The 23,625-nt window shown below is 34.5% G+C and overlaps 3 protein-coding genes across 3 annotated transcripts; all 3 read left to right on the forward strand.

Annotated features, from left to right (window-relative positions):
- Positions 1–124: 124 nt before the first annotated feature.
- Positions 125–3,004, forward strand: LOC132172313 (oxoglutarate-dependent flavonoid 7-O-demethylase 1). Its single transcript, XM_059583790.2, has 4 exons — positions 125–558; positions 1,505–1,752; positions 2,117–2,441; positions 2,534–3,004. Exons 1-4 carry the CDS (start codon positions 307–309, stop codon positions 2,798–2,800), a joined length of 1,092 nt encoding a protein of 363 aa, XP_059439773.2. The 5' UTR covers positions 125–306; the 3' UTR covers positions 2,801–3,004.
- A 1,475-nt stretch (positions 3,005–4,479) lies between these two features.
- LOC132171115 (E3 ubiquitin-protein ligase AIRP2) lies at positions 4,480–8,153 on the forward strand. Its single transcript, XM_059582344.1, has 5 exons — positions 4,480–4,751; positions 6,645–6,807; positions 6,918–6,984; positions 7,321–7,555; positions 7,668–8,153. The coding sequence occupies exons 1-5, from the start codon at positions 4,660–4,662 to the stop codon at positions 7,876–7,878; spliced, it is 768 nt and encodes a 255-aa protein (XP_059438327.1). The 5' UTR covers positions 4,480–4,659; the 3' UTR covers positions 7,879–8,153.
- Positions 8,154–12,539: 4,386 nt separating this feature from the next.
- Positions 12,540–22,583, forward strand: ABCB9 (P-glycoprotein 9). Its single transcript, XM_059580424.2, has 12 exons — positions 12,540–12,803; positions 15,211–15,265; positions 16,151–16,326; positions 16,451–16,672; positions 17,274–17,512; positions 17,851–18,376; positions 18,473–18,746; positions 19,427–20,090; positions 20,347–20,575; positions 20,727–20,993; positions 21,071–21,334; positions 21,777–22,583. Exons 1-12 carry the CDS (start codon positions 12,540–12,542, stop codon positions 22,422–22,424), a joined length of 3,828 nt encoding a protein of 1,275 aa, XP_059436407.2. The 3' UTR covers positions 22,425–22,583.
- Positions 22,584–23,625: the final 1,042 nt, after the last annotated feature.

Consider the following 23,625-nt stretch of genomic DNA (forward strand, 5'->3'; position numbering starts at 1 on the left):
ATAATTGTAGAGTAAAAATGTAATTTATAAAATTACTTATTGAAACTTATAAAAGTATTTATGATTTATTTTAAATAGTCTATTTATGATAAGATAAGAAGAATAATTGAGCCCCGCAATTAACTCTCTGTTGACATACTGCATCCGGCTCAAGGAAGTCTAACTTTTTCTGGTATTTGAAAACAGAGTTGTTTATTCATGGCCTCGATCGGCCACGTTATATATATATATGGAAGCAGTTGTGTATTCATTGACAATAGGTAGAATTCAAGAATTGTTGCCTTGTGGGTTTTCTTTATTGGAGCTATGGAATCAGAAAAAACATGGTTAGGGAGCTCTATCCCCGTTCCCTGTGTTCAGGAGCTGGCGAAGGGGACGACGGCGACAGTGCCGCCGCGGTATGTGCGTTCCGATCAGGACCCTCCAAACATCTCCGACTCCACAGCTTCTTTACCCCAAGTCCCGGTCATCGATATGCAAAAGCTTTTCTCACCGGAATTTATGGACTCCGAGCTGGAGAAATTGCACCATGCAAGCAAAGAATGGGGTTTCTTCCAGGTCATCATCTCTCTTTCACTCTCTGCCACTTCTGTCTTTGTAAAAATGTTTTGACGTTCGCAACTTTATTTTAGATCATGAACTACAGTTTTTGGGAAACTCTTAAAATTCAAAAACTTTTAATTTATACTCATGAAATTTTCAATTTCAATTAATTTACCCCATCTTTTAATTTTAGCCACTAACTTTTAACAAAAATGCTTAAAAAGATTAAATTACCTTTCAATTTTTTTTTAATTTAAAATTAACGGTAAATTTAGAATTTTATAATAAAAAAAATTAAGAGTATAAATGTCATTTTATATTTTTTAACGTTTAAAATCTGATGGAAATGGTCAATTGAATCAAATTCCCAAACTCCATAAAGCATGTCAACGATTTGAGAGTCCAACATATATATGGTGACCGACCCGTTCAACCAATATGCGGATCGGATCTTTAGTATTTTGGTCTTGTCTTTTCTTCAATTAATTTTCAGAAATAACGTAATAGTAATTTCACTTTTTGTTTGGATTATTTTAACCTCATGTTATAATTAACTGGCTTCTCTCCCGTTCTTTTGAACCAAAAAGTTCCTTGTTCGACTTGTCTTTTCTTCAATTAATTTTCAGAAATAACAAGAAGGTAAAATAGTAATTTAACTTTTTATTTGGATCATTTTATCCTCCTGTTATAATTAACCGGCTCCTCTCCCGTTCTTTTGAACCGAAGAGGATCCTATTTCATAGAAAAAATATTTCAGCCATTGCAATTGATTTGACTGGAATTGGCTGCTTGGGCAAATGAATCCCATTGGAGCTCTCTTATTAGTTGCTTGGTTGGCTGCAATTTGGTCAATCCCTCATCCTAAATGGATGGATATATATAAGCTTTGTTTTAATTATGGAAACTATTGATATAATTGTTTTGAAAAGTAAAAATTGGAAATGTGTTTTTTTTTTGGCAGTTAATAAATCATGGGGTGAGCACTTCATTGTTGGAGAAGGTGAAATTAGACATTCAAGAATTTTTTAAGCTGCCAATAGAAGAGAAGAAGAAGTACTGGCAACAACCAGGAGAGTTGGAGGGGTTTGGTCAGGCCTTTGTTGTTTCTGATGAGCAAAAGCTTGATTGGGGAGACATGTTCTCCCTTGTCACCCTTCCAACCCATTTGAGGAAGCCCCACTTGCTCCCCAAGCTCCCCCTCCCATTCAGGTCCCATCTCTCTCTCTCTCCCTCACATTCACACACACGATTCCCATGAAGCGTTTTTATTAAATACATTGATGATCTGGCAGTGAAAATAATCTTTAGATTAATGATTGATTTTCATTGGTACGTCATTCTAGTTGTCTAGTAGTCGTATAATAGTCTAATAAATAGCATTCTATTGGAATTGAGTTGCCATGATCAAACACTTGAGGCACATCTTAAATCATCACATGCAGAGTTGACTTAGAAGCCTACTCAGCTGAGCTTCAAAACCTTGCCATGAAAATTCTTGAACTGTTATGTTTAAGAATGGAAAATAAAGACAAGAAGAACTGCATGTTTAATCTTAAATCGTCACCTCATGCAGAGATGACTTAGAAGCTTATGCAGCAGAGCTTGAAAACCTTGCCATGAAAATCCTTGAACTTATGGCAAAAGCTCTTAGAATGGAATATAATGACATGAAGAACCTGTTTGAAGATGGGTGGCAGTCAATTAGGATGAACTACTACCCTCCGTGTCCGCAACCGGAGCTTGCCATTGGCCTCAACGCTCACTCCGACGCCGTCGGCCTAACAATCCTTCTCCAACTCAATGAAATGGAAGGCCTCCAGATCAGAAAAGATGGGATGTGGATGCCAATTAAACCCCTCCCTAATGCTTTTATTGTCAACATTGGAGACATTTTGGAGGTAAGTCTCTTTTTTATGTGATTTCTAGAATCAAACATATGTTTGAGTTACCAAGACTTGTTCTTATGTGTTTTCCATGTATGTTTTTGCAGATTGTGACCAATGGAATATACCGCAGCATTGAGCATAGGGCTACTGTTAACTCAGTAAAGGAAAGGCTCTCTATGGCCACATTTTACAGCCCCAGACTGGAAGGAGATTTGGGTCCAGCCTCAAGCCTTATTACTCCAGAAACACCAGCATTATTCCAAAGAATAGGTGTTGTAGATTACTTCAAGAGGCTTTTCACACGCAAACTCGACGGGAAGTCTTACATTGATGCATTGAGGATCCAAAATGAAGAACAAAATGGCTCTTGAGACTAACCCTTTCATCATAAAAACTCAATGACTACAGTACTTTATAATTAAGGAAATAAATTTCATGAAAGTTACTGTGTAAAGAGTGCCTGTGGCTCCTATGCTCAATCTGGTTGGATTATATGCAAGCCAGATTTAAACAAACACATATTCATGACAAAAATGCTTGTTTTGCTTAATAGAACTTATGATTCCAACGGAAAATATTTTACGTCGAAACAAACGAAGCCTTAATATGATCATTATCCTAAGTTGAGTTTGGTTTCGGCAGCCTATACCCTAAGCTGCTCAAGTCATACTGGGCTCTTATTCCCTTGTGCCTAAGAGTAGATTTTCTTTTAATTATGCTGGATTTGAACTGGGCTAGCTGAGGCCCATATATAAATAGAAGTGCTCAACAATACACAAGTACACTAGGGTAAAGCAAATGTGTGCTATTTTAGCAGGTAATCCAAGCGTAAAGCAACACTCAATGCCAACAGGCTACAAAGCCAAAAAGCCAAAACAAAAAATCTCTCAAAGGAAAGAACATAGAAGAGTACAAAACACTACTTCTGGCTAAACAACAACAAACAACTCACAAAGAAAAGACATCAGCCGCATGCTACCAAAATCTGCATCAAAACAACAAAAGAAACAGAGCATCAGTAGAACTACCAAAACTTCAGCAAAGCATCAAGCACCAGCTCCAAAATGGCTCCACATTCCAGCAACCCAAAACACAACAGGAATGCCAAATCCAATAAAGTAGCACTAGCAAAATAACAAAGCTCAACCAAAACTATAAAGTTTAGGCTTTGAATATGCTTAATACAATCTTCAGTACTGTAATTATTGGGTACTGTATGGTTATTGTGTGTTACCACTTTCAAACTCCCAGATTTATTACATAACACAACCTCCACTCTAATTCATTATCTCCCTTCAACAAACTTACAGCCTCCAATATTTAAATTCTAGGGTTCTATATGGTTATTTCATTTCTAAAACTTCCTATCTTTTGCATCATCACAAATAACATAAACTAAACCCTTTGCCAATGGTTCAAAACAACATCATTTTGATGAATTTGTTCATACATATTTGACCTAGTTAGACCCAAACGCAACATGTTCGACCCAAACACAACCCGTTTGACCCATTTCAACATGTATTTATTATATAAAAAATATATATAATCGTATAAACTTGTCAATTTATTTATTACAAACCCAAATCCTATAATTTCGTGTCAAGTTTGCAAATCACGTCAAAACATTTGAGAAAATTGCCTTGTAACAATCATGTCCAATTGACCTATGGTTGAGCCCAAACCACCCATGGTAATTGGGTATACCATGTATATAGTAAAAAGAATATACAATAAAATTAATATGGGAAAAATGCAAAATGTATTTATTGAATTGGAATTGACCCTGCATTTCTGATTATAGTAGTAAGCAAAGGGTCCTACTCATTCATTTATCATCTGACCAAATACATGTACATGGGTTTTGATTAGTGATTAGGAAGCCTGAAAAAAAAAAAAAAAAGATTAGTGATTAGGAAGCAGATACACCTACTCATTAATTACCATAACCAAACCCCATTGAAAGCGGTCAAAGCAACAAAGTCAACTTTAAAAATTGGATGACAAAAAGAAATTGAAATCATATTCAAATTCCAAGGCAACACAAAAAGGACCTTTTAATTCTTCGTCTTCTTCTCGACTGCAACGACCTTTTCGTTGGTCTCTTTCTTCAAACACCTCATTTACGTTTTCCATGGTGGTTTTTGTGTATATAGAAGTATAGAACTCCCCATTCTCTGGGTCTCTCTCTCTTTGTGCGTTGGTTTTGTATATTCCACTTTGAAGAAGTATGTTTGATTCTTATCAGCAGCTTGCGGCTGGGCCTTCTTATCAAGAGTCCCTCATGGTTCTTGAGGCTGATATTCAGCATGCCAACGTACTGTGAGTACTCTCTCTGTCTCTCGCTCTCTGTTTATGTTTATTTTTCGTTATTTCCTTCTAATTTTGTAATTGGGGCTTGTTTGAAGCGCGAATTTTAACTGGGTTTCTGTGAATTTTAGTAACGGGGCTTCTGGCATTAATGGGTTTTCGTTTTTTTCGCGAATTGGTCGCGGGTTCTTTTTTCTTTTTTTTTTTTTTTTCAAATAATGTGTTTTCCATTTCTACCTCCCTTTTTTGATGCTGAAACTTACTTATAATGCGCTGGAAATCCCAGAAAGGTCGCATGACTTACTAGGAGTTTGCTTCCTTCTCTTTTTTCTATATTAGTTCTCCTGTTAAAGGATTAATCTCTAACAAATAAAAATAAAACTAAAAAGAAATTTGATTTTTAATGCATTTTAGAAAGAATTTCCAATTTCGGTTTATATGGAATGTGTACGTGATACCTGTACATTATACTGTTTTAGTCATGCTTGATTATGTTGAATCTCTTTCCCTCGTTTCGTGCATTTTAATGTTCATGTGAGTAATGGTCACCCTTTCAAGAAATACTGCAATTCCTCTGATTAGTTAGTAAGGATAAAACTGCTATATTGGCTATGATTTCATCCTGAATTTCCATTATTGGTCACAAATGACTGGTTTATGTAAACCAATTAGGTTTTGCAGAAAATCTGCAATGCGGGAGGCGCAATGTCAATAGTGAGAGTAGTGTTAGACTGGACCCCTTTCAAATTTAATGGTGTATACTATCAATTTTTTTAACAGATATAGAGATTTTCTGTTGAGGACATTAACAGCTTGGATAATCTTTTGACGATATCTATAGTATAACATATTGTTACACCACTTAAGCCAAAAGCTTAAGTTCATGGGTTTTGACCCAGTAATATTATAATAACTGCTCAAACTTGTGATAATTTTTCAATATGAGGCTTAACCTTTTGTCACTCATACACTTATACTTGATTACACCACTTAAGCCAAAAGCTTAAGTTCATGGGTTTTGACCCAGTAATATTATAATAACTGCTCAAACTTGTGATAATTTTTCAATATGAAGCTTAACCTTTTGTCACTCATACACTTATACTTGATTACACCACTTAAGCCAAAAGCTTAAGTTCATGGGTTTTGACCCAGTAATATTATAATAACTGCTCAAACTTGTGATAATTTTTCAATATGAGGCTTAACCTTTTGTCACTCATACACTTATACTTGATTACACCACTTAAGCCAAAAGCTTAAGTTCATGGGTTTTGACCCAGTTATATTATAATAACTGCTCAAACTTGTGATAATTTTTCAATATGAGGCTTAACCTTTTGTCACTCATACACATATACTCGACAATCATCCTTTCACATAAAAGTCCATTACCACATCAACTATACTCTCACTCAAATAGAAGTCTTTTACCAAGTATCATGCTCATTACCAAGAGGGCAACACTCCATTCTACTATGGGTGAGAACATATCAATCACCCTATAGAGGACACCATATAGATGCTGCAACGAACATTTCCTACCGACCCATCAGCTCAGATACTACCATTGGGGAGATTAATATTCTAGGGAGTCTACTTGTAAAACCATAATATAGCGTATTGAAACATCATTCAATTCAAAAACTTAAAACTATGGGTTTGGACTCAATTATGTTACATTAATTATTCACGCTTTGACAACTTTTTAATGTGGGACATACCCTGTTTTACTCACCCGTGCATACTCGACGTGACCTTACTTTCTCTTAATATTGTTATGTGTTACTTTATTTAATTACAAGTGAGATATTGAGCATTAGCATGGTCACCGAATTGATAGACCAATTTATGATTTTTAAAAATGAGGAATTTTTTTTATTGTCTGGATTAATATGTATGCAGGGCAGCTTCTATTTCAAGAGGCAAGGGTGGCGCTTGTTTTCAAATGAAATTGGTTTACAATCACTTGGCACCCATTTTCTTGTTTCTGCTTCAATGGATTGATTGCTCATGTACATGTCTACTTTCAAGTTATTTAAACCTTTTTCAAGTAGTTGTATTTAAGGTTAGTTTCTACTTCTGTAAGTTTGCATTACTATGCAAATCAGACCATTAGATGGTGCCTTTTCTTTTTTTGGGAAATTTGGTATGTTTGTTAATTTCTTTCTTATTTAGGTGTGTGCGGATGGGAAGCCAAATATCTCTTCATGCGGAAGGAAAGCTACCATCAGAGAATTCTACAGTGTGTAAACCATCTTAAATCCTTTGTTGTACTAGATGGCATTTGGACATCATACAAAGATTTGAAGTGCTCCTTTGTTTTATATAATTTACAAAATGAGTGTGTATTTTTCAAAATTTTAATGGTTCCATTTTAGTATTTTGAGCATTAATTATTAATCTCTATGAATCTAATTAGCCTGCTATGTTTAATATTTGTTTCAAACCAATTTATTCAGAAAGATACATTATTCTTTCAAAATTTAGATCATGTGAAATTTGGAGTATAATAACATACTATTCATGTGCTGTCTTGTTTCTTCACTTATTCATATTCCCCCCTTACCAATAACTGCAGCTGTTATATTACCATCTCTTCAGCGTCTCCATGTTGACTCATTAGAATTTGAAACTACTCATGAGGATGTCCATGGCTTGGAGATGGTTGTCCGTAAGAAATTAGAGGATAAGAGAAAGCTTTCAGATTTGGACTTGGAGAGAGAAGATGAGTGTGGGATATGCTTGGAGCCTTGCACCAAAATGGTTTTGCCAAACTGCTGTCATGCCATGTGCATCAATTGTTACCATAACTGGTATTTCCTATTATTTTCCTCCTTTTCTTTTCAATTTATTTCACTGTGAATTTTAGCGAGAAGCAGCAATTCTTAAGAGTTGGCACCCTTCCCTTCCTTTTATATTTCACAGGAACACAAGATCAGAATCTTGCCCATTCTGCCGGGGAACAATAAAGAGAGTTAATTCAGGGGATTTATGGGTTCTGACATGCAGTAATGATGTGGTAGAGACTCAAACTGTGTTGAAGGAGGATGTATTGCGGTTCCATCTTTTTATAAACAGCCTCCCTGAGGATATCCCAGATGCTTTATTTTTAATGTATTATGAGTACTTATTTTAATCTAATAGATAAGAAGAATGGTGTACAGAAAAAGCCATTTGCACATAATCTGCTGAGGTTGTCACATAAAAAATTTCACTCCCAGTTCATAGTTTGCAGAATAATGTATATGCTGTGTAAGAGACCCAATTGCTGATATTGAAATGCACTTCTTTCCGGCATGATATTGCTTGGGTGTTCATTTGTTGAGATTTCACTAGAGGTCTGATGTGATATCTTGCATTAAACTGAGAAGACCATTTGTATTGTTGAAGCAATGTATGCGTCTTAGTTTATTTCTTGGAATTTGATGAATGGATTATTACCAAGTGTACCAAGTGATGCTGATGAAACAACTGGATTGATTCTTTTGATTAGGCTACTAGCTTTGGTGGTACAAATCTTTTCTCTGAGAGTGACTCTGGATGTTTTGTGTAAGTGCTGCCCTGTATCACAGCACAAGGATGAGTTACCTTGTTGAAGTATTTATATGTTAAACATGTGCTAGTGAACACATTTTCAAGTGTCACCTGCAATTTGATTTATACTTGCAATTTGAGCATGTGCTATATATTCTATTCTTAACCCTGTGCCTCTATTATTATTATCTATACTATTAGAGAAAGGGGGAACTTTCATATGATCTCTCCCTGTGCCTCTCCTTTTCTCCATATTTGCCCTCTTCTGTGAAAAGAGTGCCTTGTACGTGTGCAGCACCTGCAGGAAGCTAGTCCATTCTCAGAATAACTGCTTCAGCATCAAATCAATCCTTCTTCTAAAGTTTCATCTCATATTGTCAAGTTAGTACTTGATAAAATGTTGTAGTTTGTAGTTTGTAGTGTACTCTTGACAGTCTTCTGAAGCTTCATGTTGCTGTGACTTGATTGCTTAAATTACCTGTGTAATCTAGGGATTTATGTGTAATAATCTTGGTTGCCTCTATTACTTCCTGCTCGAGGTGCTTAGAAAGTGGGGAAAAAAAATTGTTTAGATAGAAATTAAGATTGAGAGTTTCTAAGAAAGAACTAAGAAATTCCTTGGCAAATTTAGAATACATATGATTTGCTTTCTATCTCTGTGACTGGTGCTAGTTTTCCTCTTGATCTTTTTTAACTCTGTTTTGTTTCAACAAATTTGGCCTTGCAGCTTAAACAGGAAAAATCAAATAGTTTTCTCCTCTGCTTTCTTGCTCCCAGTTCTTTTGTTAACAAAATCTGGCTAAATTGAGGAATCTAGAACTTTCCAGTTTGCTGATGACTACTCCACTTATGCCTATTGATCTCATACAAAGCTTTTTCTATCATTCTATGTACCATCATGTACACCCTGTAATCTGTTGGATCCAACATGTATCCTTCAAAGACAGCCAAAACATAAATATAAGCATCAACCACCTAATACAGCCAAAACATAAATTAGGCCCAACCTGAATGTCATGTCATGCTGAAAGTGATTCATTTGGGAGTATGTTTGAAAGAAAAAAAAAAAAAATAGTGGTTTGAAAACATTAAACTTTTTACCTTTTTAAATTGCAAGGGATTGCATTTTAAAAAAAGCATTATTTTAAAGGCCGAACTGCAATTCTCATTTACTGTGTTTTGAAACAGCTAAACCAACCAGGCCCTTAGTTTGATACTTTCAGTGTTTTTAGTGAATCCTTTACCTACTGAGAGCAATAAATTATGCAAGGTTGGAGCATTGAATGGTGATATTGTCATTGTATTCATCTGCTTGCATCTAAAACATTTATGCGGCTAACTACTTTGGTCTTATTTACAGAACAAGATTCTCTCCCTTTCAAATGAAATTGAGAGAATTCGGTTCCCTCGTTTACATGTTTGCTTCATGCAATTGGATCATAATTGGGATTTTGATTAGCTTGAACTTTATGATCTTACCTGACTCTAATTGGTTGCTAATACATTATAAAAGTAGTTTAAGTATTCAAGAATTCTAAAATATGATTTTTAATCCAAAAAATAAAAAAGTAATTAGTCCCGTTTGCACACATGCAGAACTACCCTTTGGGTTGGGGGCTACTAAATTTTAAAAAGCCCTTTAAATTTTTATGTTTTTTATGAGATGAACCCTTAAAATTATTATTTTTTTACTCCCTAATTTTATATATATATAATTTTACCCCCCTCACATAAAATTCTAGTTCCGCCTATGCATTTGTGTATTCATCACCATTATATTTTAAAAAAGAGATAGTATCGCCATACTAGTTAGAACATAGCATGTCACCAAATAAATTAATAACTAACGCAAAGACTTGAATGGAGTTAGGCCACATTAAAATTACCTTCTAGAGAGATCGTTTATTTATTTATTTTCAAAGTTGGTCCGATCTATTGCTCTTTTCATATGCCTATTTTGCATTTGAGTTTTACTTTTATTTGTAGGTTTTTCCTGACTATTAGTTATTTTATTATTATTATTTTTTGTCCCTGTTTGGCGGCCTTATGGGTTGATTTAGAGGCAAATCGTGAGAAGATTCAAGTTCAACTACAAGACCACATCCTGCTTCAGTTGAAAATTTAAAAAAAAAAAAATGTTTTCATATTTTCTCATAGAAAAGAAAATATGTCACCATGTGAATACGTCATCCAAAGTCATTGTCCAGCATTGGTGCGTGGAGGCCTACTTCCTAGAAAGAACAACAAAAGAGATATCGAAAGTACTTAGATTATGACTAGGAAAGAGGAGGAAAAAAAAAAGATAAATGGCCAAAGACATTTTCAATTTTGACATAAAGAAAGAAAGAAAAAAAAAAAAAAGAAAAAGCATTAAGAAATAATTGTTATGCTTCTTGTTTCTAATTAAAATTGGGAAAGGGTTACTAGGGATATTTATCATTCTTAATCCGAAATAAAGAGAGAGTGGGAGATCTTAAAAAAGTAAAAGAATAATAGATTAAGCCGAACATATCTGACTCCCACTTGAAAACAATAACCATCAGTAGTAGACATAATAATTGTTTCTTTTACAGTGTCTGATTCGGACACTAACAGTAATTCTATCACTTCAGCTTTAACAACAAATGAAGATAGAATTAAATACTGTCAGAGTTGGAATCAGAAACTGTAAAAGAAACAATTGTTATTTTTATTATTGGGTTAATGTCACCCTATTCAATGTATTCATAGATCCCACACATTAATAAAATTCAACCGCATATCATTCTTTCACTTCAACCCTCTCTCTCTCTCTAGAAAAAAATTGAGGGTAGCATATTTAATTTATGCCATCCAATAGTAGTCAAATTTGTAGGGCAGACCAAGAATCCAACAAATAAGAATTAGTATTAATTGGAAAGAAAAAAAAAATTACCTTTTAGAGAGGTCGTTTATTTACTAATTTTTAAGGTTGGCATGATCTATTGCTTTTTTTTCTTTCTTTCTTTTTTATGCTTATTTCAGGTTCGGGTTTGACTTCCGTTTATTTATCTGCTCCTATTGGAGGGTGCATTTACACCCGACCTAATTGAAGTTATTCAATTTTTATTTCTTTGCTTTATATATATATATATATATATATATATATATATATATATATTAATGTGACATAAAGGTAAAAATTTAATATGTGACATAAAGGTAAAAATTATTTTAAATGGTTATTTATTAATATTTTGGTTTGAAAACAAAAACCAATGAAAAAGAGTTAAGAAACAATTGTTATATATGCTTATTATTGGGTTATTCATCATGTCACCCAAGTCATAGATCCCACATATCATACTCATATACTAAATCAACTCTTTTTTCTTTGTTATATATATTAAAAAAAAAACAAAGAAAAAATATTTTCTCTAATTAAGTAAGTTGAAAATTTCTCAAGCTCAGTCTATACCCTAAAAGGGAAATGATGGTACTCTTCTGGTGTTCTCCTACTCTTAGGTGGATATTATTTTCTAAATTTTTTTTTTTAAAAAAAATGGCTCTTATTTCTCTTGCACGATTTTTAGAAAATAATATTTACTATGACTGGGAGAAGAACACTAGAAAAACACTTGGAGAGTGGAGAGCCCTTGTTTTTAGTAGGAAAACAATTCTAAAAGAATCCGAATATATATATATATAGGGGGGACATCTGGATTCAGAATTGATCACATACTTTTTGGCAAGCCTTAATTAGTTAACTGATGATTTTACCATAAATAGATGATTGGTAATATAATTATATAGGAGTTGTCAACAGACACGACTAGCTCAGAAGTATTAGCCACTAAAATCTCACATTAATTTAAATTTAAAAAATCTGGATTTAGCCTTTGTACGTGCTATAAAAATAAATAAATAAATAAATAATACAGAAGATTTTGTGTAGTTGTTTTCATTATTCAGATTTAATTTTAAATTTTTTTATGAAAATAGATATTGAAATTAAATCTGAAATAAACAAAAATACAGAAAAACTTCCATAATTTTTTTTTTAATAATTCATATTTAAGTTTAAATTTTTTATAAATAAACCTCTTCAATTCCCATCAGATTTCCTTCTTAAACACATCCTCTGTTTTTTTTTCTTCGATACTCATCTTCTGCTGGTACGTCTCTCTCTCTCTCTCTCTCTTTTTCTAATCCTATGAAACAAATTAATGTTTTTGTATATAATTAATTAATTAATTAATGTGTTTATAAATCTGTAGGGCCATAAAGATGGACAAGGAAAAGGAAATGAAGGAAGGCGGTGGCCATGGAGGCGGAGGCCGAGGAGGAGTTGTTGCCGTTGGGGCAGCAAAAGTAGTGAAGAAACAAAAGGTATCGTTCCATAAGTTGTTCACCTTCGCCGACCGGCTCGACATGATCTTGATGGTTGTGGGGACGGTATCGGCGGCGGCCAATGGGGTGTCGCAGCCGCTCATGACAGTCATCTTCGGTGGACTCATCAACTCCTTTGGCAGCTCCGATCCATCCCAGGCCGTTAAAGAAGTCTCTAAGGTTTGTTTTCTTGCAATATTTTGCAGGTTTTTTTCTTTTTTTTTTTCTTGGCTTGCAAGTAATGTTTCACGAATTAAGAAATACAACATAATTTTATCAAAAGTTAAACATTTGGTAAAATTTGTTCAACTTTTAAATTATGGACAGAAATTTTTTTCAAATCAGGAGAAAATATCCTCCAACTCATGTAAAATAGTGTCAAGTGTTTATAAATATTTAAAATGCACATTAAACTCAGTCTGAAAGATATTTCCTCCAAACCGATTTGAAGGAAATTAATTTCTATCCTTAAAATACTACGGGATTTGGTTCAAAATTGCAATTTTGGCGTACAAGATTAGGTACTCCCTAGGGGTGCAAAGGCGGTTACGGTTAGCGGTTAGTGGCAATAACCGCTAACCGTAACCGCCCTAGCGGTTAGTAAATTTTACTAACCGCAACCGCTAACCGCCTAGCGGTTAACGGTTAGCGGTTAGTGGCCGGTTAGCGGTTAGTGAAATAGATAACCGCCCGCTAACCGCTTTTTTAAAATTGGGCTTTTTGGGCTTTTTTTTACCCTCATTTTTTTTTCTTGTATTTTTAATATCTTCTTGGGCCCAATTGCTATAAATATTTGAATTGTCATTTGATCATATGATTAAGTATTGATCTTATAAACTTACAAACAAACAAAAATACTTCAATTGTAGTTATAAGTAACACATTGTTTAATCCAATGTTAATTACTTAATTTGATATTATATGAATCACATTGTCATTGTCATTGTACATGAATAATTGATTAAGTATTGGAATTGTAATTGGATCATATAGTTAAATATTTATCTTATACATTTATATTATTCAATATGCATATAATATAACTATAAGCAATTATATATATATATATATATATAAAATTCAAAATTGTTCAAAATTGTTAATTTTCTTTTTTTTTTTTCTTTCAAAAAATGGTTAAATTTCTTTTTCTAAAAAATGTTCAAAAAATACATTAATACTTCAATTGTGATTATAAGTAACACATTGTTGAATCTAATGTCAATTACTTAATTTGATATTATATAATCATATAGTCTCATTAAATTATATCATATGATTCATATGATTAATTATTTAAATTCTTATCATATTTACTTATAATCTTTTTTCTTTGAATTGAACTTAATATCTAATGGTAAATGGTAATGTTCAAACTCCTAAATCCTAAATTCCTAAAGTATCTAATAATGCTTTAATTAAATTGTAGACTTGTAGTTATAAGTAACATATTGTTTAATTCAATTGAATCAATTGTGATTATCATTGTACATGAATCATATGATTAACTTGTAGACTTATGACTTATGAGTTATGTCATATTATATATGTATTATTTATTATTATATAATCATATGATTTAATGATCAAGTCATCATGTGATATAATCATATCAATTATAGTGATAATATATAAATTACTAAAATTATAATGATAATACATTAATACTTAAATTATGTTTATAAGTAACACATTGGTCATTGTTTAATCCAATGTCAATTACTTAATTTGATATTATACGAATCATATCATCATTGTACATTAATAATATGATTCACTTGAAGTCTTGAATAAAGTATTTGAATTGTCATTGAATCATATGATTAACTATTGATATTATACATTTATATTATCCATATACATATGTAGACTTATATAGACTTATATGTTTATAACATACATTGGAAATAAGTCTCTAGATATTTAATTGTTGTATTAGTATGAATTAGTATACTTATGAGTTATGTCATATTATATATGTATAATTTGTTATTATATAATCAAATGATTTAATAATCAATCTCATGTGATATAATCATATAAATTATAGTGATAATATATTAATACTCAAATTGTGATTTAATTATTTTTAAAAAAAAATTGTGATTTAATGATCAAGTGATTATATGATATAATCATATAAATTATAGTGATAATATATTAATACTCAAATTGTGATTTAATTATTTTTAAAAAAAATTGTGATTTAATGATCAAGTGATTATGTTATATGTATAATTATAAAAATATATTATATAAAAAGGCGGTTAGCGGTTAGCGGTTACGGTTAGTAGACCCAATAACCGCTAACCGCTAACCGCTAGGCGGTTATGGCGGTTAGGCGGTTAGCGGTTAAACGGTTAGGCGGTTAGGCGGTTGGCGGTTATAGCGGTTAGCGGTTAGCGGTTAGCGGGCGGTTAAAAACCGTCCGCCTTTGCACCCCTAGTACTCCCAAACGCAGTCTAAATGAAAATATGTATGATATACCTCCTCTTGGAAGCTAAATGGCACAATTTGACTGCAAAATGACTAGGGTTTTATTTCTTGACACAATTGAATTACTAATTATATTTGGGTGTTTGATTTTCAGATGTCACTAGAGTTTGTATACTTGGCTATTGGTGCGGGCATAGCTTCATTTCTACGTAAGTGCAAATGTTCCTTTTCTCTCTTGCATGGTTGCATGCATGTGTTTTCTTTCTTTCTTGAGCATAATTTCTATTGGGGAATGCGTGTTCTTCAGGTGTTCTCTTAGTTATAAATAAATATTATTTTATAAAAAAGAAAAAAGAAAAAAAAAAAAAAAAAAAGCAATACTTATTTTTCCCACTTGGTTTTTAAAAAATAATATTTACCTACGATTATGAGGATACCAGGAAAACATTAAGAGAACACCTAACATTTTCCTTTTCTATAAGCATCTAATGATCAAACACCTAATTTTCCTATAACTGGCTTTTGATTTGAATCAAATTTCACCATGTGAATTATGTTCAGATTTGATTGCAATTAAATCGCATTCAGATTTGATAGCCTTATTTAATAAAAAAATTAAAAATAAAAATAAAAAAAACCATATTTGTGTGGCTTTCACTTACCACATTTTTCTTATAAATATGAGTCATTTGTATTGTAACCGTTAGAGCAATTCCTAGGGTAGTGGTGGATGTGGATGTTTAATACCGAACCACTCCAAAATTCTTTTGTACCCATTTTCTCTTGCTCCTGCTATTTTTCTCCTATTTCATATTTTATTCCAAATCTTTACTAGGTATCAGAATTAAAGTTATGAGTTCAAACTCTCGCTCCTACAATTTACCCTACATTTCAATCAACCAATTCCACACATTAAAAGAAGTCTCAAAATATTATTAAATAATTGAATTTACCTCTTTTTATCCATTTACGCTTTCATAATTATATAATTGGTGATTTATTCCAAATCTTTTTCAAAGATCACATGTCGATCACTAAGGAGTACTTTTTAACAATTGATGGCTTCCATTTACGCTTGCATTGATATATTGCAGAGGTGGCATGTTGGATAGTTACAGGAGAAAGACAGGCCTCTCGAATTCGTAGTTTGTACTTGAAAACGATACTGAGGCAGGACATTGGCTTCTTTGACACTGAAACAACAACCGGAGAAGTCATCGGGAGGATGTCCGGCGACACCGTGCTGATTCAAGACGCCATGGGTGAAAAGGTAAATTCTCGTTCAACACCATTTCTCTTTCTTCATCTGGGTTTTCTCTACTTTCCCATGCATGTATGCAAGAAGTCCCATCTCTCCATGTTAATTTGTTTGACATATATATATATATTGACAGGTAGGGAAGTTCGTACAGCTGGTTTCTACATTTGTGGGTGGATTTGTGATTGCGTTTGCAAAAGGATGGCTTCTTTCTCTAGTGTTGCTTTCCTGTATACCTCCCATTGTTATTGCTGGTGGAGCCATGTCTATCCTCATGGCTAAAATGTCAGGCCGCGGACAAGTTGCTTATGCTGATGCTGGGAACATAGTAGAACAGACCGTTGGAGCCATAAGAACAGTAAGTCATCTATATGTTAGTTGTCACACTATATGACTAGTACGACTATGATGACGTGACAGTGAAAATTAGTCATTAATGTTTCTTTGGGAAAATTTCACGTAATCTCCTAAAGTTTCATTGCTTTTATAATCATCTTCCAAACTTCAAAAAACTCTCAATTTAGTGTATTCAATTTTAAAAAAATATGCAATGTCACTCGTATTGTTAAGGTTTGGGGTTTAATCAGACGGTAAATGGGTGAAATAACCCTTATACCTCCTTAAAATTTATAACAATACAAAATTACCTTAATTAATATCTTTTATATATATATATATATTGAAAAAAAAAAAAAAGTTATATCATGAACTTTTAAGGTCTTCGCTAGGATTTGTGACATTGCAAATTTTTTAAATCACTAAATTGAGAGATTTTTTAAATTTGGGAAGTAATTACAAAAGCGATGAAAGTTCATGGGGATTTAGTGAAGTTTTCTTTTTTACAAAGAAACTTATTGATCTAAAGGCTAATTTTCACTGGCAAGTGGACCGGACATTTATAAGTACTACTTGCTTCACCGAAATCCTAGATTCTTGAATATATTTTTAATTTGTGCAAGGTTGCTTCTTTTACTGGGGAGAAGCAAGCAATAGAAAAGTATAACAAGAAGTTGAAAATCGCCTACGCTGCTACAGTTCAACAAGGGCTGGCCACAGGGGTAGGGCTAGGTTTAGTTCTTGTGATTATATTTTGCAGTTATGCCCTCGCGGTATGGTATGGATCCAAACTTATCATTGAAAAAGGATACAGTGGGGGACAAGTCATCAATGTTATCATGTCCATCATGACTGGTGGAATGTAAGTACCCATCATATCATATCATTACAAATATTATATATACTTATAGATTTACACAAACAAAGAAAAAACAAGCGGGACGGTCTCAATCGGTATTCAGTCACCCAAAAATCTGATCCAGATTGCCATAAGATTCGATACTGATGATTTGTTTTTATGAAAGAACGTAGAATGCAGTTTTAGATACTTTTTGTTTTAGTGATACTCGTATTGTGTGATAAATTACTTCATTTGTGTTTTAAATTATATTTATCGTATTTTTAGTCCGGTTCTTACAATAATGATTTTCTGGCTCCGGTACTTACTCCCATATGTTTGTTTGTGATCTTTTGGACTAGGTCATTGGGCCAGACATCCCCTTGTATGAATGCATTTGCATCAGGGCAAGCTGCAGCATATAAAATGTTTGACACAATCAAACGAGAACCAAAGATTGATGCCTATGACACAAGTGGGATTGTATTGAAGGACATAAGAGGTGAGATAGAACTAAAAGATGTGCACTTCAGGTACCCTGCAAGGCCAGATGTGCAGATTTTTTCTGGATTCTCATTGCATGTTCCAAGTGGCAAAACTGTTGCCCTAGTTGGGCAGAGTGGAAGTGGGAAATCTACAGTGATCAGCCTAGTAGAAAGATTTTATGATCCTGATGAGGGTCAAGTGCTTGTAGATGGTGTGAGTTTGAAGAAGTTGCATCTTAAATGGATAAGGGACAAGATTGGCCTTGTTAGTCAGGAACCTAATTTGTTTACAACAACTATAAAGGAAAACATAGGATATGGGAAAGAAAATGCAACTGATGAGGAGATTAGAAATGCAATTGAGCTTGCTAATGCAGCAAAATTCATAGACAAACTGCCCAAGGTAATGTTAAATTCCTAGTCCTTTGTGTTTTTGGTGCTTCATAAGTCTTTTAGTAATTGAAATTCAAGAAGAGGGTTGGCTGCATTTTGTTTACAGGGCCTTGACACAATGGTAGGGGAGCATGGAACTCAGCTTTCTGGTGGACAAAAGCAAAGAATTGCAATTGCAAGGGCCATTCTGAAGAACCCTAGAATCCTGCTCCTCGATGAGGCAACAAGTGCATTGGATGCTGAGTCTGAACGCATAGTTCAAGATGCACTGGTGAACATTATGGAAAATAGAACAACTTTGGTTGTTGCACATCGTTTGACAACTATTAGGAATGCTAACATTATTGCAGTGGTGCAGCAAGGGAAAATTGTGGAGAAAGGTAAAACTCAACCTGCTATTTTTATACCCAAATTGCCAAACTTGTTGCAACGCCCTTGGCCCGTTAGGGTGAGGTTTGTCAACTTGTTATCGTAGAGGCGCAAAGCATTATAAGGTTTAATTACCACTGCCAACTTAAATTTAATTGTTTCAGTAAACCTTATAATGGTTTGCGCATCTAAGAGCACTAGCAACAATACTCTATAGCTCATTTCCTTCCTTATGTTTAGGAAAAATTAAAAATCAAAATCAAAAAATAAAACATTAAAACACACCCACATCAGAATCCTCATATTTAACCTATATCAATGGGTAGCTACAATGTTTCCCAATGCATTAGGAAACACTGTAGCTACACAATACTTCATTAAATTATAAACAAATCATTCTCTCTCCTCTCTTCTTCACGCATCCCTATGAAAACAGTGTAATGATAAAAAAAAATAAAAAAGAAAAAAAAATAGAGATAAGAGTAAAAAATAGTATTTAATTGATATAAGAAAAATAAGGGAATCTATTGTGAAGTGTTTTTTTATAAGGAATCAAAAAGTAGTTTTATTCCCTAAATGTAGGAAAAATAGTTGGGAAGCTGCCTCTAGTGCTCTAAGAGGCCGGGGGCGTGGCGTTACACATGTGATCAATCACCAAAATTATTAAGTGTTTTGAAAATTTGAATTCTAGGAACTCATGTGGAGTTGATAAGAGATTCAGATGGGGCTTACTCCCAGCTGGTTCGTCTGCAAGGAAGAGCTAAAGCAGAAACCACTGAAACCTCTGACACAGATAACAAGGCAGATACAAATTTAGATAAGAGCATGGCCAAACTTGGGAGCCAAAGAAGATCTCTGGCGAGGTCCTTAAGCAGAGGTTCATCTGGTAGCCGGGGGTCTTTCGCAATGAATTATGTAGTCCCCGGCATCCCGATCAGTTTGCTTGAGACTGAAGATATAGATGAGAAGGATTATGAAATAACAGATATGGATATTGAGAAGCGTAAAAAGGCTTCCACAAAACGGTTGGCCTACCTGAACAAGCCTGAGATTCCAGTTTTGCTGTTGGGATCTGTTGGTGCAGCCGTACAAGGTGTGATCTTCCCCATCTTTGGCCTCTTACTCTCATCAGCAATAGGAATGTTCTTTGAACCTCCAAGCCAGCTGCGAAAAGATTCTCAATATTGGGCAAGTGTGTATGCAGGTTTGGGTTGCATTGCTCTAGTGGCCATTCCTGTACAGAATTACTTCTTTGGAGTTGCAGGTGGGAAATTGATACTGCGAATTCGTTCCATGACATTTGAGAAGATTGTGCACCAACAAATAAGTTGGTTCGATGATCCTGCAAACTCAAGGTGTGTTAAACATATGGTAATTCTTATGTGTTTTTGATACTTAAACTCTTAAGTCTCCACATATCGCTTAAGCTTATAGAAAATGGTAAATTAAACATATGGTAATTCAAACTTATAATCTCTGCTCTAATACCATACTAAATTACTACTTATATCACAAAAACTACTTTAACCCATAGACAAAGATTTTCTCCAAACTGTTTGGAGGAAAATTGCCATGTGTCCTTTACGATGTAATATGTTTGCACTTTTTCAGCGGCGCAATTGGTGCAAGGTTGTCTACTGATGCTTCCACAATCCGAAGTCTTGTTGGTGATACCCTGGCTCTAGTTGTGCAGAATATAGCAACAGTCATTGCAGGGCTAGTCATAGCATTTACAGCAAACTGGATGCTGGCTTTTATAATTCTAGCTGTGTTGCCCTTGGTGTTAATACAAGGAGCCCTTCAGGCCAAGTTTAGCAAGGGGTTTAGTGCGGATGCCAAGGTCAGTTTCCTCCTCAAACTTCTTCTGCAAATTTATGAAAGGAATGTGTTGGATAAATCATCACTTATCTCAAAAGCTTAAGCTAATAGGAATGGTGAATGATGGAGACAATGTTATGTCACAACTTATCCCAAAAGGTTAACCATTTCAGGTGATGTATGAAGAAGCGAGTCAAGTGGCAAATGATGCCGTCGGTAGCATCAGAACTGTTGCATCATTTTGCTCTGAAGAGAAGGTGATGGGTTTGTACCAGAAGAAGTGTGATGGCCCCAAGAAACAAGGAGTTCGATTAGGACTGATAAGTGGGATAGGTTTGGGCTTCTCTTACTTTGCACTCTACTGCACCAACGCATTCTGTTTCTACATTGGTTCTGTTCTTGTGCAACATGGGAAAGCAACATTTGGGGAAGTTTTCAAGGTACTGTTTGGTTCTTTCCTCTCATCTCCATGTAGGGTTGCTTTCCTTCTAGTTCTAACCAATGAGAATTTCTGCAGGTTTTCTTTGCTTTGACAATATCAGCAGTAGGGGTTTCCCAGAGTAGTGCCTTGGCTCCAGACAGCAACAAAGCCAAGGATTCAGCAGTTTCAATACTTGATATTCTTGACAGCAGACCTAAGATAGATTCAAGCAGCACTGATGGCATCACACTACCATCTGTCACTGGGAATATTAAGGTAGTTTGTGTCAGCTTTAGATACCCCACACGTCCAGATATTCCAATCTTCACAAACCTGAGTTTGAATATCCCCTCTGGAAAGGTATAACATCAGGACCATTTCTTTTCTTTTTTCTCCCTTACTGATCTCTTCTTGGTAATGTTTCAAGTTGTTGAAAAACTCTGATGTTTGTATGCTCAGCTAAGGGTGGCAATTCCTGTTCGTGTGTTAAGTTCAGGTCGTGTCAAGATATTAGTATAAATATATATAGATCAACTAGAACCCGATCCATTTAATTATATGGATCATACTCCACAACCCTAACCAGCTATTTTCATGTCGAGTTCGCAGTTCATGTAAAAATTGCCAACTCTGCATTTGTCTGAAACTTGTCTGCTCTTCCACTTGACATATACCCTAGTAATCATAAGAGTTCAAAACACATTTCAACTATCTTATCTAGCATGTAGCTCTGCTTTGTCTATGTGCATATATTGATAAATTAGTTATGAAAACACATTTGAGCTGGAAATTCTTTTTGCAGACGGTTGCTTTGGTTGGAGAAAGTGGCAGTGGGAAATCAACAATAATCAGCCTCATAGAGAGATTTTATGATCCTGATTCAGGTACTATACTGTTGGATGGTGTGAAGATCCAAACTTTCAGGATAAGCTGGCTTAGACAACAGATGGGTTTGGTCAGTCAAGAACCTATCCTCTTCAATGAAACCATTCGTACCAACATAGCCTATGGCAGCCAAGGGGATTCTACCGAGGAAGAGATCATTGCAGCCACAAGAGCAGCAAATGCACACAACTTCATATCCTCTCTGCCTCAAGGCTATGACACCTCTGTAGGGGAACGAGGAGTGCAGTTATCCGGCGGCCAAAAGCAACGGATTGCCATTGCAAGGGCTATTCTAAAGGACCCAAGAATCCTTTTGCTCGATGAGGCCACAAGTGCACTAGATGCCGAGTCCGAACGAGTAGTACAGGATGCTCTGGATAGAGTGATGGTAAATAGGACGACTGTCATTGTTGCTCACCGCCTTACCACGATCAAAGGAGCTGATATAATCTCGGTGGTGAAGAACGGCATAATCGCCGAGAAGGGAAGCCATGATGAGCTGATGAAGATCAGTGATGGGTCCTATGCCTCCTTAGTAGCACTTCATATGAGTTCTTCAGCATAAGGTGAAAACGAGAACCAAAAATAAAACAGTAGGACAAGCCCTATCTTGCTTTGCAGCCATGGATAACTTTAGGTGATGTAAGAAGAGCTTTATTAGCAAAAAAACCGGTTTCGCTCTAAATGTAAATGGGAAGTTGTTTATACAGTAGAAACAGTCGGATCCCATAACTCTAACCCGTTAATATCGTGTTATATTTGTATCGGGTTCCCAGATAAGATCGTGTCAAAAATTGTCTACCGTAAATATCACATTTCAGGCTTGGCTTGTGTCAAAATATAGATATATAATTTTATAAGTCAAACTTAATTCGGCGCACTTAATTGAATCCATCAACTTTAATTCGTTAATTTTTGTATTGGGTTAATGTCAAATTTACAGTTCATGCAAAAATTGTTTCCCCTAGTTTACCTCATGTAAAGTGCATATGTACAAGCATATCAATCTTTATGGAGTAATTCTAAAAGTTACTTTTGTGTCCCTCAAAAAATGAGATGACTTTTAAAATCATCATTCGATCAAAATCTAATAGTGATCAATCATAAGCCTAATAATAATTTTAAGAACAACATCATCCTTGAATGAATACAAGAGAGACATAAGAAGGACTTGTAACATTACTCATCTTAATGTGCTTTATGTCGTTATTGTATTATTATTTGTTAAATTTATCTGAGTAACTTTTTAATTTATCTGTAAAACAACAATATTTTTACTATTTTGTTATTTTGTTCAGTAAGATGATTTTGTTGAAGAAGAAGACATGTACCTGACCCCTCATTAGTTGAAACAAGATTTATGGATCCAATCCAACTTAGTTGGAATTAAGACATAGTCGAGTTAGATGATTTCAATAAAGGATCCAGCTTACATCCAAAACAACGGTCAAGATTTAATTTTACACAAACACGTGGGTGACCAAAATTTACACACTTAACACGCCGGTCAAGAGCAACACCTCGTTTTCAATGGTTGCTCCAACCCCTCCATCATCTTCCTGAGTTTATAAGTGAAGACACCGGCAAGAACTCCATGCCTGCTCCAACCCTTCAATGGCTGCTCCGACGTCTTCCGTTGCACACTTTACTTCCGAAACTCAAAGATGATGGAAAGGTCGGAGTAAACGAGGTGCTACTCTTGAAAACAAATGGCGCTTGTTTGCCAAAGGTTTTTAAAAATTAAATCTGGACCGTTGAATACTTTT

Source organism: Corylus avellana, chromosome 1, assembly GCF_965113065.1.
Source record: "Corylus avellana chromosome 1, dhCorAvel1.hap1.2, whole genome shotgun sequence".
Taxonomy (NCBI): Eukaryota; Viridiplantae; Streptophyta; class Magnoliopsida; order Fagales; family Betulaceae; genus Corylus; species Corylus avellana.

Bases quoted from the DNA above. Each gene is read 5' to 3' on its own strand.
- LOC132172313 (XM_059583790.2), top strand. From the start codon at position 307: ATGGAATCAGAAAAAACATGGTTAGGGAGCTCTATCCCCGTTCCCTGT. The intron at 559-1,504 runs GTCATCATCTCT...TTTTTTTGGCAG, and splicing joins AAGAATGGGGTTTCTTCCAG to TTAATAAATCATGGGGTGAG. The intron at 1,753-2,116 runs GTCCCATCTCTC...CACCTCATGCAG, and splicing joins AAGCTCCCCCTCCCATTCAG to AGATGACTTAGAAGCTTATG.
- LOC132171115 (XM_059582344.1), top strand. From the start codon at position 4,660: ATGTTTGATTCTTATCAGCAGCTTGCGGCTGGGCCTTCTTATCAAGAG. The intron at 6,808-6,917 runs GTTAGTTTCTAC...TTTCTTATTTAG, and splicing joins TTCAAGTAGTTGTATTTAAG to GTGTGTGCGGATGGGAAGCC. The intron at 6,985-7,320 runs GTGTGTAAACCA...CAATAACTGCAG, and splicing joins TACCATCAGAGAATTCTACA to CTGTTATATTACCATCTCTT.
- ABCB9 (XM_059580424.2), top strand. From the start codon at position 12,540: ATGAAGGAAGGCGGTGGCCATGGAGGCGGAGGCCGAGGAGGAGTTGTT. The intron at 20,576-20,726 runs GTCAGTTTCCTC...TAACCATTTCAG, and splicing joins GGTTTAGTGCGGATGCCAAG to GTGATGTATGAAGAAGCGAG. The intron at 20,994-21,070 runs GTACTGTTTGGT...GAATTTCTGCAG, and splicing joins CATTTGGGGAAGTTTTCAAG to GTTTTCTTTGCTTTGACAAT.